This window comes from Corvus cornix, chromosome 7 (genome assembly GCF_000738735.6).
Source record: "Corvus cornix cornix isolate S_Up_H32 chromosome 7, ASM73873v5, whole genome shotgun sequence".
Lineage (NCBI taxonomy): Eukaryota > Metazoa > Chordata > Aves > Passeriformes > Corvidae > Corvus > Corvus cornix.
Genome location: NC_046337.1, coordinates 26,226,095 through 26,242,865, shown reverse-complemented (window position 1 = coordinate 26,242,865; position 16,771 = coordinate 26,226,095). Strand labels below are relative to the sequence as shown.

Genomic DNA, 16,771 nt, shown 5'->3' with positions numbered 1-16,771 from the left:
TTCGCCGACTACTTGCCGGAAATACCCGAAGCGGTTCGCTCCGGAGGTTCCCGAGCGTGGACTGCCCTCTCCGGAGATTGCCGAAGAAGGCTCCGGAGATTGCCGAAGGTGGCTGAGGGCAGCGGCGGAAAGGCCCGAGGCCGCCGCCATAAAGGCCGAGGCGGAGCGCAGCCGTCCCGCGGCGCCGCCGCCCGTCCCGCGCCAGGTAACGGCGGTGCCGCTGCGGCGCGGGCTCGGTGGGCGCGGTGCCGCTGCTCCGGGCGCCGCCGCCGCTCCCGGTGTCCTTGACGGGCCGGGGGCTGCCCAGCAGGCAGCGGCGCCTCCAAGGTGACCCGCACGTCGTGTAGCGCTGTTGCCGGTCGTGCCCTCGGCCGCGGGGACGACAGCACCGGGCCCGCCGCCGCCGAGCTGCGCCGTCGGGTCCGTGGGGGAGCGGGGTAGGGGCCGGCGCTCCGCTGCAGGCGCAGAGGCCGCTCGGTGACGTTCCTATGCGTGTGTATAAATTGCTAAAGAACCATATCTTGTGTCTGAAGGCGGTAACTCGGTCTCCCGTAAGCGTACATACAGGTGTATATACGTGCTCCTTTCCAACTGCTGTAGAAGTTTTTACTCTGCCTGTTTAAAACTTGTCAGCAGACATTCAAACTAATAACAACAGTGCCGTTTTCTCTCTTTACTAAAGCACCATGCTTCGACTGCTTGCTGTCCCCAGGACCTTAGCTGGGGTTACCCAGTCCTCCAGAGTATGTGGTAAGTGTAGTTTATACCTGGGTCTGTGGTGATAAACTTATGTGCAGTTTATTTATTGAAGGGCACGTGTGCATGCTTGGTTTGCAGGCTAAGGGATTCTGTGTTGCACTGTTTGTAGAACTGGGGTTCTATCAGCACTGTATAACTAAAATCAGGAGTGTGGGGTCTGATGGTTTGCATCTAGCAGTAAGTGAAAGTTGTTTTTGTTTTCTTTTTCCGTGTCCTTCAGGACGTACAACTGCAACAGCAGCCAGCAACCAAATAGAGGTGTTTGTGGATGGCCATCCTGTATTGGTGAACCCGGGAACCACAGTACTGCAGGTGTGGGGAATGGCATTCTGAATTCTCTGGGACTTCCCATCTTACTTCTTGGCAGCATGTTCTGTTCCACACAGCAGAAACCTACCCACCTTTACATTGTTTCTTGCAATTCTTTAGGGGTGTTTTAACTGACTGTGATGCAACTTCATGTGACAGAAATCCTTGGAGGAATTCAGTGTATGAAAAAGAAAAATACACTATGGTTGCCTGAAAGAAGATGCATGCAGCATCAATCCCAGCTACAAAAATTTATGCAATGCAATAACAGACTTTGATAAATTCTGGTTGAACTTCTGTCTCTGAACAATGAGTGACCTCGTAGTCTTTCAGAACCCGTAAATTTTGTAAAGTCTTGTTACAGCGTGTCTTGGTTAAATGAGGGATTGTCTCCTTTTAGTTATTAGCTGTTACAATTCAGGGTGCTCATCCTTAGCTGCTTTTATTATTCTTAGTGTGGGAAGAAAGGGAATCTGGATCTCTCAGCCTGTACTGAGCATTGTTGCCTTTCAGGCTTAAGTGTCAAGTAAAGCTTCTTTTTAAGGAGCCATTAAATGGGGATGTGTATAGTGAGTTAGAATATTAAAGTACATAATTTATTTCAATATGTAGCCTTTGTTCTTTGGATACACGTTCCTAATTTATTTAGGCATTAGAATGCCCCCAGCAGGAACCTAGTGTAAATTTTTCTTAAGTGCTATTTTTTCAAATTAGCTTTTCAGGTTTGCTGACATGGTTCTTTTTGCTTTTGGTAGAAATTGTCAGAAAAATTAGATCTCGTTAGAGGGCTTTTTTTATTAAAGTTGGTGGTGTTTCTTCTGGCAGGCATAGCTGTTATGCTGTAACATAGATCCCGTAAACCCCCATCAGCTGTGGGGGTTTTATGCAGGAAAGGCTGTCTTCATCTGTTCTCTGCAAGTTTGTTGGCTCTGTCCTCCTGTCTCCTCTTCTGTCATGTTGTCATTGAGTTTGGGGTCTGCTGAAGTTGAAGATTGACTCTGCTGGAGTACCTTTATACAGAGTGTCAGTGTTGCTGAATTATCTGAAATCATTATGCCTGTTGTTGCTCTCTTTATGTTTTTCAGGTTTTGCTTTGATGCACTTTTCTTTAAAGAGTGTTTGTGTTCTTAAAAAAGTTATTTATATTGTTAGTGCCCTGTTACAGAGAACTGTCTCTATTATTGGAGGAAAGAATGAAAGAGGGGTCAGTTCTCATTTCCTCAATCATTTACAAAGGTTAGAGAAACTGTATTTGTAATTGATATCTTGGCATTTTTTTGCTTTGTCACAATTTTTTATTTATCGTCACTTCTTAAGATGGAAGGTCAAATGCACTCTATTCTTGAGCACTGACAATATTACTCTTTGAAAAGCTGCTTAGTGTTTTCTGAGGTGGAGCTGGAAAGTCTAACTAAGATTTAATTCTCCTTTGTTTCTTATTTTTTTATAGGCCTGTGAAAAGGCTGGAGTTCAGATACCTCGTTTTTGTTACCATGATCGTCTCTCTGTTGCTGGGAACTGTAGGATGTGTCTTGTGGAAATAGAGAAAGCTCCAAAGGTATTGTTTGTGTTTCGTAGGAATTGCAATATGGAATTCAATAGGAATTTTTTTCTGTGCTTGGTCCTAGTTTAAATCTTGTAAATAATTGTTGTCATTTAGCTGCTCAGAGCATTTTTTTCTCATCTCCCTGCTGGACAGCAGGGATTGCCTATGGGTCAGAGTCAGTTCTCAGGTTATTATGGATTATCTTGCTCTTGGATATGAGCATTTGATAGCTGTGTGTTTGCAGTTAGATGCATTTTATGCTTTGTAGTTCAAGCTTCAGCCATGCATTTTCAGCTGATACTACATAAATAATAAACTTCAGATACTGTATGAATTTAGCTGTAGGATAACCATCTGCATTCTAAGTAAAGATTGCAGTTAGTAGTTTCTATTTTAATGCATTCATATCTCTTGGGAAATAGTAGTTGATTTCAGGAGTGAACACTGTCTTCAGCAGTACTAAGAAATCTATGCACTTTCTTTTGAAGTTCAGTCTTGGATTACACGTTTATACTCACACATAAAATTCTTTAGGTCACCCCAACTTCAATTCCATAGTTTGAGCTTTGGGTCTCTGGAAATGTTGGGTTATCACTAAAGGTGGAAGTCACAATGGGATTGAAAAGCAAGAGGGATTTGCTTACTGAGCAGGCATTCTTGTTCATCTTGCAGTAATCTTGAGAAGAATTTTATTCCAAGACTTTATACAGGCTTTGTGCAAATAAATGTCTTGTAAATTATTCATACTCTGAACTTCAGTTCTAGAGGTTTTCCAGATGTCTGCTGAAGCTCTTTGATTTGCCTTGTACCTGTTACAACTGACATTCTTAATGCTGTAACTGCTTGAATTGGGACCGGAAATGGTAGAATTTTTAACGTTAAATAAATCATAACTAATTTAACCTTTTTATATAGCAGATTATTACTAAATATGGCTTCTAGCGACTTTATCAGTTAGACTGTTTTTTTCCCTTGCAGACCTCTTTATTTCTATTTATTTATAACGGATACCTACGTTAGAATTACGGGGGAGGGAGTGGGGGTTTGTGCCCATGCTGAGAAGAAATATATTGTATTCATGCTTGCTTTTTATGGTGATTGCAGCCAGTTGCTGCTTGTGCCATGCCAGTTATGAAGGGCTGGAATATACTGACAAACTCTGAGAAGTCCAGGAAAGCAAGGTACCTTTCTTTTAGCCTCCTTTGGCTGATTAGTTGTACCATCTGCTAAATGGTGTTAAGTTGACATTAACTTCATTCTCTGAACCTAACAGAGAGGGTGTAATGGAGTTTCTGCTGGCAAATCACCCATTGGACTGCCCTATCTGTGATCAGGGTGGAGAATGTGATCTACAGGTACAACATCCAATTAAATTGTGTAGACTTATATATAATACTTTTGTCTTAGATGAAATTGTGCATATCTAGCAGCCTGGATATGTGTGTGTTCTGTTGTCTGTTCTAGGACCAATCAATGATGTTTGGCAGTGACAGGAGCAGATTTAGAGAGGGCAAACGTGCTGTGGAGGACAAGAACATTGGCCCGTTAGTCAAAACCATCATGACTCGGTGTATACAGTGCACTCGATGCATCAGGTAAAGTTTACTTTTCACTGAGGAGAGTACTGAGCAGGCATATTTGTGTCAGTTTGTTACTAGTGAAAGCAACCCCATGAGGGGTAGTCAGTTTTTAAAAACTTTCTTTTCTGATTGTACTTAAAATTTTTATTTCTGTTAGTGACTGATAGCTGGTTTCCTGGAGCTACCAGACAGGAAATAGAGAGATGGCCAATACATGAAAGTGAAATCAGAGTTCTGCAGGGCAGAACTGGTCCCATGGTGTTGGTGCCAGAATGGATATATGACTTCCTCAGCCACAGTTGTAAGATCTGTTTATTTTTGATAGCCTCTGGTAGCTATATTTGTGCTGTTCTGTAGTCCTGAGATGCAGTAGCAGCCAACTTGAGCCAGATGGAAAAGAATACAATGTACCCAACTAGTTCTAGAAAGAACTTGTTAGTTAGGACTAATCTTGGACTCAGTTTGTGTAATACAGTGAGTATGGAACTGTTCTGTTTTTTGATGTAACTCCCCCTAATTTTTGTAGCCCTTTCTGAATGAAATTCTGCAGATGCTCCTGCATGTGATGGCACTGACTAATGCATCTAAACAATTGTTTTCTTCTTTCAGGTGTATGAATTAATGTTTTATCTTAAGAAAATGAGATGAGGGCTGAAAAATGTTCTGTGTTGCAGTTGTACATTCCAGATATGTTTCTCCTCCTTTGTGCATCTACCAGGTTTGCCAGTGAGGTTGCAGGGGTAGATGACTTGGGAACAACCGGAAGAGGAAACGATATGCAAGTTGGTACTTACGTTGAAAAAATGTTTATGTCTGAGTTATCAGGAAATATTATTGACATCTGCCCAGTTGGTGCTCTTACCTCCAAGCCATACGCTTTTACTGCACGCCCATGGGAGACAAGGTAGGTGCCTTAACTCATACTGAAGACACAGCTTTCTCTGTGTCTTACACCTTATCTTAGAATATGTCCATCTGTGATACCAAGGGTTTTCTCTGATTTTTGTTTTCTGCATTTTTGTGGTAGACTTTTCCATAGACTGAATCTGACACAAATTCTGTTACTTACAGCTTATTTAAAAAAGGAAGAATGTTATAGCTTATAGACTGCTCTTCCCTTATTTTTACCCTTAAATGTTTTTGACTTGTAGGTTGTGCTGATTGCTTAGTAAAAGATGTGTATAAAGGAAAATACAAATTCATTAACTGAGTAATTGTTGAAGATACTATTTAAACTATCTTGTGAAACTAAGCTGTCCAGCCTCAGAGCAGATCTCCGTGCGATTTTCTTAAGTAGCTGTTTAACCCTAAACAAGACCTGAAACACATTCAGGAGACAGAATCACAGAATGTTAAGGGTTGGAATGGACCTTGAAAATCATAGAGTCCCAACTACCCCTGCCATGCACAGGGACACCTCCCACTAGACCAGGTTGCTCACGACTTTATCCAGCCTGGCCTCGAACATAGGGGCATGCTGGTTTGAGCATCCCAAGGACATTCCAAATCCTCAGGAGCTATTGCAATGAGTCTGGAGGAGCAGGGGAAGGCGGAGGGAGGAAGGCGTCTCCCCACAGATCGGCTCTCCGAGAAGGGAGGGTGTAATTACCAACAGTGTCCGCTGGAGGGCTCCCGAAGCTCGGAGCCGGCAGCGATGCTGAGCGCAAGCACCGGATCAGACTCTGGACCGGCAATTCTGTCCTGTCATAAACCAGTGTAGCACACGATGACGGGATGACATCCTTAACCCACCCTCCAGAGATGGTAAACAGCAAACAGGGAACGTATCCAGCCAGCAAGGTGTTACATAACACAGCTCTGAGAACGTGTGCAGCAACTCCGAGACTAGCGCCCGTTAAACTAATACAATGAATACTTGTAACAAAGTCGTTTTCACACACTCTGGTCAGATCTGTTGTTATCTCAACTCTTCATGCCCCCACTGGGTGCTTAAAAGGACTGTTGTGATTTAATTCAGCAGGCAGCTAAACACCACATAGCCACTTGCTTACTTCAGTCCCCCATGGAGAATGGGAGAGAAAATTGGGGAGGAAAAAGATAAAATTTATGGGCTGAAATAAACACAGTTTAGTAGGCAGAAAAAGAAAATTATAATAATGATAAAAGAATTAGTATATGCAAAGCAAGTGATGCACACTGCAACTGCTCGGCCAGTCCTGGAGCAGCAGCCCCCAGCCAGCTTTCCCCCTAGTTCATATGCTGAGCTTGCTGCTGTGTGGTGCAGAACATCCCTTTGGCCCGTTGGGGTCAGCTGTCCTGCCTGTGTTCCCCCAGATTCTTGTGGCCCCGAGCCTCCTTGCTGGTGGGACTGGGTGAGAAGCTGAGAAGTCCTTAATGTGGTGTAAATGTTGCTTAGCAACAACTAGAACATCCCTGTGTTATCACACTATTCTCACCCTAAATCCAAAATACAGCACTATACCAGTTACTAGGAAGAAAATTAACTCTATTCAGGCCAAAAATAAGACACTGTTGCTACTTATATATGAAAGACTGAAAATGGTTTATTTGTTCTTCTAAACAGGAAGGTAGAGTCAATTGATGTGCTTGATGCAGTTGGAAGCAACATCGTAGTGAGCACAAGAACTGGAGAAGTGATGAGAATTTTGCCAAGGCTGCATGAAGATATCAATGAGGAATGGATATCTGACAAAACAAGGTGTGTGGATGTGGTTGTACCTACATCTTTATACATGCATTAAAGGCACACTTTGCAGAACGAGAAATGTGCACAGTAGCACTGACTTTGGGATTCAACTCTTAGTATTGTAAAGCTACAGTGAAAAAAAATAATTGGTAAAATGTTTTTTAATTCTATAATTGAAGTTGCTGAGTTTTCTAATGTTCTGATTTTTGTACCTTATTTTCACAGTAACTTATTTGTATTACTGGTTGCTTTGTGTGTTTTTGAGAAGAAAAACTTTCGGGGGAAATATTTCTCTTTTCTAAAAGCTTGCAATTAGAAAACTCACTGAATTATACACAATTATCTTTATCTTTGTTCTTTTATAATATTCTTGTTGTTCATTTAGGTTTGCTTATGATGGTCTGAAGCGTCAGAGACTTACTCAGCCAATGATCAAAAATGAGAAAGGAGTGTTTGTTTATGCCTCATGGGAGGATGTTTTAGCTCGTGTTGCTGGTGTGGTAAGAACGGTTTTCAATAGAAGTAGTCTAAAATTAATTTCTAAAGCTGGCTGTATTACAAATATTAATATCAAATGGGTTGTATCAAAAAAGCTTTTCTCTTTAAGGTTAGAGGGGAACATTTGCTAATCCATTGTTTCCTCATAAATTTCTCATTTTTACTAATACTTCCTGTTTCATGGATTGGACCTTTTAAAGAACTTTTGCTTTCATTTGGAGCATTGGGAGAGAAATTACTTTTATTCAAATAGGAAAGTAAACTGTTTCTTCAGAAATTTAGGAGGAAGCAATTTTCCCGAATACTCTGATCTATCTGAAGACATCTTTAAATTTATTTAAACCGTGCTATCACCACTTTTGCCATCAAAGACATTAAATCTGTATTACTTATATCTGAATTGTGCTTTCTCAGTGCTTTCTCTGTGTGGTGATTGATTCTGCAGCTCAAATGAAGTGCTGCATGACTGCTCTGGATTTTGATTAAAAATTTTATGTGGGTGAAGTAGAATTGAATAACTGTAATTGAACTTTCCTCAAGGATGTTTTTGCCCATACTACAGTAGCAGGGTTTGTTACAAAAACTCTTGCTTCTCAGATAATGCCTTTGACTTAAGTTTACTACCAGAGCTTGTGTTAGGGAAGTTTGTATTCTGTCTGCACTGTGGCTTTGTTAAAATAAAAGCATTCACCAACCTTCCTCTCTCACCATACCAAATGAGAATTAGCTACATCTGAGTGATGACTCAAGTAGGAGAGACCTGCATAGAATACAGAGAGCTCTTCTTTCCTTATCATGAGTTCTGAACGAGCTGGAGTTGCTGCCTGGCAGGAATCAGACACCACTGATCCATTTGAGCTACTCCAGGCCAGTGGTTGCACTGCTGGCTTTGGCACACCTTAATATGACAAGTATTTACCTGGGCCAAATGAGAATTTATTTCAGTGGTTTCTTTTGTTTGTGTTTATACTTCCTTTCTCTCCAGCTCCAGGCAGTTGACGGTAAGGAAGTAGCAGCAGTTGTAGGAGGGCTGGTGGATGCAGAAGCACTAATAGCTCTGAAAGACCTACTGAATAGAGTGAATTGCGATACACTCTGCACTGAAGAGATCTTCCCTACTGCTGGAGCTGGGTAAGAGGACAGGCAATGTCTGTCTGTAATTAGTATGTTAATAAATTTTCCAGTCTGCAGATCATCTCATGGCAATATTCTGAAATTAGCAGGGATAACAATTGCTGATGCAGTGTTTATTTGAATTTACAATACTCACATATAGAGAGTATTTATGGATTGTGAGTTGATGCATAGTTAATCTCTACTCCAGCAAGGGTTGCATGCTTTACCCCCATGTTGTACTGTATGTATGGCTGCTGCAGTTTACCAGTGAGTTACTGAAAGCCAGTTACTCTCTTGTGAGCTGGATAAGTTGGTCTATTTCTATTTGTGGTGTGAAAACTTTAGTACAGTTATGATTAGTAATTTGGATTGAGAAATCTCTTCTTTCTCTTTCTTTCCCCAAGATGAAAAAGTATTTTGAGCATCTACAATCTTTACCATTCCTTCCCTCTACTGAATTTTCATCCTCTTTCTTACATCTTTTTGTTATAGCACGGATTTACGCTCTAACTACCTGCTGAATACTAAGATTGCTGGGGTGGAGGAGGCAGATGTCCTCCTTCTGGTTGGCACCAATCCACGCTTTGAGGCACCGCTTTTTAATGCTAGAATTCGAAAGAGGTTTGTATTCCTTGGTGGCGAATAAGCATGTGAATCCATCTGGATTTGATAGAATGCTTGGTTGGAGCTGCAGGCAGTAACTTGAGAGCATTCATTCAGATGGGATCATTGGATTTAGTTCACCTTTTAGTAATGGGAATGGTTATTTATGTGGGGAAAAAGGGTAGTACCCTATAGTGTAGAGCTAGTTCATTCTCACTTTGACATTTTACATTAAGTTCATCTACTCAGACATTATTCCTTTGTTACATTACACAGACACCTCAGATTCTCTGTTTTATAGAAGTCTGTTGAAGCATATTCCTTGCAGATTTATTTTCAGCATTGGTTTACTGGTTCTTGTATTGTAACAAATCAGATGTGCTGAGTTTAGAAGCAGTCATTCAAGTTTAACATTTTCTTTGCCAAGTAGTGTGGCTTGCCCAAACTTTTGAACATAGCTAATTCAATTTTAATAACATATGTCAGTATGAGGCAAGTGAGGTCTATAAAAGCCCTGTCCTTCTTAATGCTAGGATAATGTAATTTTAAACAGTAATGATGTTGAAATTTTGAGAGGAGAAAATGCAGTGAGGCTTTTGAATGTATATGTTTCATGTATTTTTATAAGTCTGTGCCATGAGAAGCTGCAGAAAAGAAAAAATGGCTAATCAGCTAGCTAAATTTTTCTGTGTTTATCTAAGAAATAAGTGGATTTCTAAAACTGAATTGGCAGAAATTTGAGGGGAGGAGGGAATTGAGTTGTGAAGTTGTCGTAAGGTGTGTTGCTGTGCTGTTTCTGGAACATATCTAGAGAAATAATCCTAAAAAACCTTTAGGCTTGCTTAAGTCAGAATAAAAGCTAAACTGCATGTTAAGAAAACAGTGAATGCCATTTAAATTCCTTTGCAATCCTATTTTAAGTTACTGCTGAAGTTATAATTAGTGGCTTTGGTTGGGTAAAACTCTGTATTTTTAAAATTTTTATAAAATGTTTGCTGTCTTTTCAGCTGGCTTCACAATGACTTGCAAGTGGCCCTTGTCGGCTCTCCTGTGAATTTGACCTACACTTATGAACATCTAGGAGACTCCCCACAGATACTTCAGGACATTGCTTCTGGCAAACATGCCTTCTCCAAGGTACACAGAACTTAAGAGTGTGACTGTTAAATTCCACAGATTTATTCCACAGTAATAATCTGAATTCCCCAGATACAGATTTGAAGAAAAGTACCATATTGTAGATGGGGTTATGTGCTTTTAATCAAATGCAGAGATGAGGTAATGATTAGTGTGCACCAAATATGTATAAACTGTGTAATATATTCAGGTGTGCAAAACTGTGCAGTGCAGGAAACTCCTGGAATAGTTCTTGACATAAAACAGGCTGTTTAAGGCGTTGCTGTTTCCACTTAAATGTGTGGTTATCGAGTGCACAGTTCTGTGTTTACAAGGTAGTTTCCTGCTTTACAGCAGTTTCTCTTGGCTTTATCTCTAAATGAAACAATGACCATTTTGGAACTGTAGATTTGCATGGAAGAGTTATGGAGAAATTTTGGGATTTATTACATTTTCTGTATCAAGAATTGTCTTCATAGCTGTGGAATGAATTTCTGGTTCTTAACTTGCATAGGTCCTCGACCATGCCAAAAAGCCAATGGTGGTGGTGGGAAGCGCAGCCCTGCAGCGCAGTGACGGAGCCGCCATCCATGCTGCTGTTTCCACCATTGCACAGAATGCCAGGGCCAAGAGTGGTGCTGATGCTGATTGGAAAGTCATGAACATCCTACACAGGTTTGCTTTAAAATTTTTTTGGGAGTAGCTTGCTTGCACATTGGACTACACGGGTTACCACAATGTATGTGTACAGATTGCTTTGTATACACACAAGCAACTTAATGGGTTAAAACCTGTAGGGGATATACAAACCTGAAGTACAAGCTAGCAAAATCTTCTTAATAAAAATGGATTCCTTGACCTGGCAAACTTTTCAGGCTCTCCATGAGATTTTGTTAATTTATTATATTCAAATGTAGAATTTAAGGTTTCGATTTAGGCATAGATTACAAGAGAGTTTAAAAACATCTACCACAGTGCTCAGTAGGATGCACAGCAGACCAGTGTCACTTGCTAAATGACTGCATTTTATCTAGAGGAAGAAAAACAAAATGGCAAACATATTTAAATAATATGGTTTGTTTGTTTTTTTTAACATTCCTTTTACTGTGCAACTTCTCAACTGAATAGTTAATAGAAAAGCTTCAAAGATTTTCATCTGAGGGTTTTTAATCTTAGCTATTCAGTTTATCAGGCTATTACTCCTTTAAATAGACAAGCGTCTCTTGGACAATCCTCCACCACTCCCTTTCTAAAATTCTGACTGTCAAATTGACCATCTCTGTAAAGGAAAAATTATTTCAACAAATGTAATGGCACTCTGTTCCAGAGACTCAACAAATTTCTTCTGCCAAAAGCGGCTTCATTGATGTAAAACTAGTATAGTTAGAGCAGGGCTTCGTCCTCTGAAGGAAACTTAAATATAACATTCTGCTGCTGAAACTGAAATACTTAGTACCAAAACACTGATGAGTTAAAGAACACTCATGATACAAGTGTGGTTTGGCAGTCTTTCATATTGACTTCTGTACTTATGGTGCACCATCCGTTCTACCTTAAGTGTAAAAAGCAGCTTAACTTATTGAAACCTCTGTGTCTGTGTCAGACAAAATGAGTTACACTGGAAGACTGTACTCTAGAGAGAATCTTTTTTCTTTTAAATAAGACTGGCACCTGATTATGGAGGATTATGCAAAACTGTTGCTTTGGAAAAGGAAGACTGCCAGAAAATGAGAATGATTATTTCATTATTTTAAAAGTATTTTTATGTGTGAATAAATGAATAGTGATGAAATAGTGGTCTTAAGTCTTTGATGATTTTGAGTAGTGATGGCCCAAGAGCTGGTCTTTCATCTTCCATGTGAGTGCCCTGAATTAAAGGCCTGATGAGTTCCATTCATAGCTCAAATGTCATCTGGAGCATCAAGCTTCACCAGTAAGCTGCCTGCTGCTAGGTCCTGACTTTCAATGTGCACCTTTATTCTTGCTCTCCCATCTTAAATAGGTGACATTGCCTGTGAAAACTTTAAATGGTGTCAGGTTGTCAAAATGCAGAACTAACTTGATACTCTGTCAAAAATTTCAGCTGCCTTTAAGCTTCATGTTTGTCTTGTTACTGCTAGGAACCTCTTTACATCCCTTCAAAATATTTAGTCAGAAAAAGAAGTTAGGTCTGTTCTGATGGGAGAGGGAGAATTCTGACATAACTTAAAAGTCACGATGTATTTGTTCCTACAGGGTTGCAAGTCAAGTAGCTGCTTTGGACCTGGGTTTCAAACCAGGAGTCGAGGCAATTAGGAAAAATCCTCCCAAAGTATTGTATCTCTTGGGAGCAGATTCGGGTTGTGTAACACGTCAAGACTTGCCAAAGGACTGTTTTATCATCTATCAAGGTAATTAGTACATGTAAATTAAGAAGTGTTGGAGAAAAGCATAAACAGTGGCATAAAACCCTTTGAGGAATTTCAGCCTTTGTTTTCTGCCAAGAAGCAGAACTTCTAACACATAACTGAGATACTGGTTACCTATTTCTTAGGTAAAGATGGGAAACAGTTGATGAGTAATAAGGGAATATAAACCAGTATAGGTCTTCAGAAATATAGCTTCAGACCTGGCAGACAAAACAGCTTTAGTTTCCAGCTGTTCTATCATACCAAAACATGATCTTAATCTAACAATACTTGTTCCAAGAACCTCCCAAATCTGAGTGACTATAGAGACTGAAGTACCATTTACTCCTCCTTGTAGTCCATTCATTCTCCCCAATGTGTTAGGCAAGTAAGACCTCAGAGCAGTCAGCCTAACAGTCTTCAGATTACAGGCTGAGCAAAACTTAGAAAATCCTTTTTTTCTGGGAACACAGAAATTCTGTGTTAGTAAAGCATTTCTTTTTATTTTGACTTACTTATGTCTCATGTGGTTGTGTACTGTTTCTTCTTCCCATGTATTTAGGGCACCATGGGGATGTGGGAGCTCCCATGGCTGATGTTATTCTCCCAGGAGCAGCATACACAGAGAAGGCAGCCACGTATGTAAATACTGAAGGTCGGGCCCAGCAGACAAGAGTAGCAGTAACACCTCCTGGGATGGCGAGGGAAGACTGGAAAATTATTAGGGCTGTCTCTGAGGTACTGTTGCTGTTTTAAGTTGCTTCTAATAAAAATACACTGAGAGGTTAAGTTCCTTTTTCTAAACACTTTCCAATGTAAAAAAAAGGTAGATTTTCAGGGAAACACATAGTTTTAAGAAGTAATGTTTTGTATTGAATCCTGTGTTAATTCTGTGAGTTAGATCATATTGTTTCCCTTTTGAGGATTGCTCTATTATTGTGGCTGCTGTATGTTGTTGGAATGCATAATGGGAAAGCTCTGCAAATTTTGCAGGTCTTTGTGAAGTGCTTTAGAGGAAGCTGCTGGGAGCATGCAGTTTCTTGTTTTTTAGAAAGAAAACAGCATAGACTCTTGAGGCCAGGATCTGGTGTCATTAGATGAGGTCAGATACGTGCTCACTACTCACAGGGAACAAGATGCATTGATAATTGCATCAACTTTTATCACCTTTGGTGGTAAACTAAGGAAAATGCAAGTATGGAAGGAGAAAAGTACTTCTTTTCTTTTTATCCTGTGTATAGCAAACAGGACAGCCTGGTTTTTAACATGGGGAAGTGTTGACTATGTAGGCATCAGAAGTGCAACAGAACACTGTGACTTTGCTTCAGTTTGTGCATTCTAACTGCCTGTGTTTTCAGGAGTGTAGGCTTTTCCCCACTTTACCTTAGGGATGTTAATGGATTGGTAATCTAAACCACTATGAATTAAATCCCTAGAATTGATGGCATTTCTTTCTGTGAATCTCTTAGTTGGCTGGTTTGACCTTGCCTTATGAGAACCTTGATCAAATACGGAAGCGTTTAGAAGAAGTATCACCCAACCTGGTTCGATATGATGATGTGGAAGAAGCTAACTACTTCATCCAGGCAAATGAATTGGCAAAGGTAAACAAAACTGAAGCATCTTGGCATGATTTAGTGCTGTTATATAGCATAATGCTTTTTAAAAAAAATCTTCACATGTAGTATGAGAAGCATTTTTGACACGCACTGAATGCAGAATTCACGAAACAAATGCTTTGGTAACAAGTTCCTATCATAAAGGTGACTTTCTTTTCCTTTCTTACCACAGTTAGCGAAGCAACAGCTTCTTGCTGATCCTCTTGTTCCACCTCAGCTCACAATAAAAGACTTTTATATGACAGGTATGTATAGTGTGGGTATGTATAGTGTGGGCTTTCCTTTCTGAAATCAGCAGAACATTTTACTTAGCTTTACAGTAAGGTTCTTACGATTAATTTAAAGCTTTCTGCTAAGATACACAGGATTTGAGTCTTTGGAAGAAACAAAATTTTTCAGTAAAATTATTTGGAATTTACATAAAGCACAGACTGTATTTTCAACTAAGTGATTTTATTTATCCTCTTTGTATCCAGTCTTGTACTAAATTTATTTTGTATTGTGTCTGTGCACTGACATGTTTGGATTTCTTTTTTTACAGATTCTATCAGTAGAGCATCACAGACAATGGCCAAGTGTGTGAAAGCTGTTGTTGAAGGTGCTCATGCAGTAGAAGAGCCCTCCATCTGCTAGAGACTAATCAGACTGCCACCACCTCCATCTAAGTTTTTGTTGCAGTTAACTGCTGTGACTGATACTTTTTTTTCAAAATCTATTTGACAGGCTGTTGTATTTTTTTTCCTTCCTTCATTCACATTTTCATCACTTCAAATAGCCCCATCATACTACAGGACTATTTCTGTGTCTGAGGGAACATGCAGCACTCAACTTACTGTACCCAGAGTCAGGGTACATTATGATTGTATACAAATAAATTATAATACCAAGCCACCTATTACCTGTGTAATTCATGTAGCTCGTGCTTCTTCCATGAAAAGAATTCAGTAAGCAACTCAGACTCAGTAAATCTTGGTTTTCTAGGAAGGAGTGTACATGACAAAAATACTAGATAGTAACTTTCTTCTAGGGTATCCAGGTATCTTAATTTTAAACCCTGGTCAGAATGTGAACGTGCTATTTTTGTAATGCACTTTTAAAGGAAGTTGTCCCTCATACCTGGTTTATGCCAATGTTCAGGCCTATCTCTGCTCTGGATATTTGTATGTTTCTTCATTTACTTTCAGTTGAGACTGCTCTTGGAGAAAATACAAATAATTTTGATGTTGTGGGGGAAAAAAGCAGTCTTCACACAGCTTCCTCATACTGAACTGCTTTAAAAATTAGCAGAAAGACAAAAAGCCTTTATACCAGTTCAAATACAGAAAAAAAATCTCAGTTTCTTTGTGCATTGATCTTTATATAACAAAGTGGGGGAAGGGGTTGTGTGTGGTACTTTTTGATTGGGTGGTTGGGGGTTTTTTTATGCTTTAGAGTAACTTCAGACCAGTAACTTTCTCCCTCTGTGTTATGCTGGTTTATATAAGTTTGGAAGAAGGATAACTTCCTCTTCAACTGGCTACTGAAGTTCAGTGTAATTCTTCCAAGAATTGTGAAAATGAGAACAGTATCATAAAGCCATCACTTCCAATTCTATTATAAAAAAAAAAAAAGTGTTAATTTTGCATGAGGAAAAGCTACACTTTTTACCATAGAGTAATACTGAATGCATGGGGGTGCTGCTGTAGAAGTCTTAGTTTTATAAAATTCCTTTTTTCTTCCATGCTTAGAATTTTTCAGTGACAAACAAGTAACTTTTAAAAAAATTGTTTTCCTCTGGCCCAGGAAGAAAACTCTTCCTGGTTATCCTGGTGTATGACGGTGTCCTTACATGAGCTAGGTCTTAAATGTTGGGCATGGCTTTACTCAGCCTGCCAACTCCAGTTACCAACAGGGACGGGGTCAGTTCTCGTGGTGGTACAGAAAGGGCAACTGTTCATTTTATTCAGATACTGCCATGCATGTTAGTGAGGCAGCAAGAGAGACTGCAGTCTGGTTTTAATGGGGCAGTTCACAGGACCAAGTAGAGCATGAAACCTTCCTTGTGGAATGTTACTTCTTTAGGAGGAACAGGGGTTTATTGGCACATAGCAGAAGAAAAATGTGTATGACATCTGCCAAAATGTTTAAGAAGAAAGGGTGTAGCTGAATCCTGTATTCAGAAAAACGTTTGGTTCTCAGGCTCCTACGATGAAAACCCTTTTTCACCCCCTTTGTCCCCATGGTGTACAAACATAGAGGAGTAACCTCAGCTGTGCAACAAGTCAGTTACCACTTCAGAACTTTTAACGGTTCAAAAGCTTTAGATTTTTTTTTCTCCTTAAATATTGTAGCATTACTTTGGGAGCTTTGAAATGCTTTTTGATTTTTGTGAAAGCTCTATGTCCTTCAATTAGTATGTATAGTAGATTCTTGTTTCTATTCAAAAACTGTCCAGCCTTTAGCAAGAAAGGCAAGAAGGTAAAGAAGTACATGTGGTGTTCTCTGTCCTGTTTCTACTCTATTTCCCACCTAACTAGTCACCAAGTACAGACTTACTCGGCCAAACTTGGTAATAGCAACAAGGCTCTATA

General features: G+C 39.9%; 1 protein-coding gene across 3 annotated transcripts; it reads left to right on the top strand.

The window, feature by feature from the left end:
* Positions 1–118: 118 nt before the first annotated feature.
* NDUFS1 (NADH:ubiquinone oxidoreductase core subunit S1) lies at positions 119–15,096 on the top strand. 3 transcript variants are annotated; one of them, XM_039554597.1, is made up of 19 exons: positions 119–205; positions 683–750; positions 980–1,071; positions 2,519–2,626; positions 3,719–3,795; positions 3,888–3,969; positions 4,079–4,209; positions 4,913–5,098; positions 6,740–6,874; positions 7,248–7,362; positions 8,346–8,491; positions 8,969–9,097; positions 10,087–10,216; positions 10,710–10,870; positions 12,431–12,585; positions 13,145–13,320; positions 14,052–14,186; positions 14,374–14,446; positions 14,743–15,096. In XM_039554597.1, exons 2-19 carry the CDS (start codon positions 687–689, stop codon positions 14,832–14,834), a joined length of 2,187 nt encoding a protein of 728 aa, XP_039410531.1. In that variant the 5' UTR covers positions 119–205; positions 683–686; the 3' UTR covers positions 14,835–15,096. The 3 variants fall into 3 exon arrangements, with proteins under 3 accessions (XP_039410531.1, XP_039410532.1, XP_010404965.2); XM_039554598.1 differs by lacking the exon at positions 119–205 and adding an exon at positions 328–420; XM_010406663.4 differs by lacking the exon at positions 119–205 and adding an exon at positions 489–567.
* Positions 15,097–16,771: the final 1,675 nt, after the last annotated feature.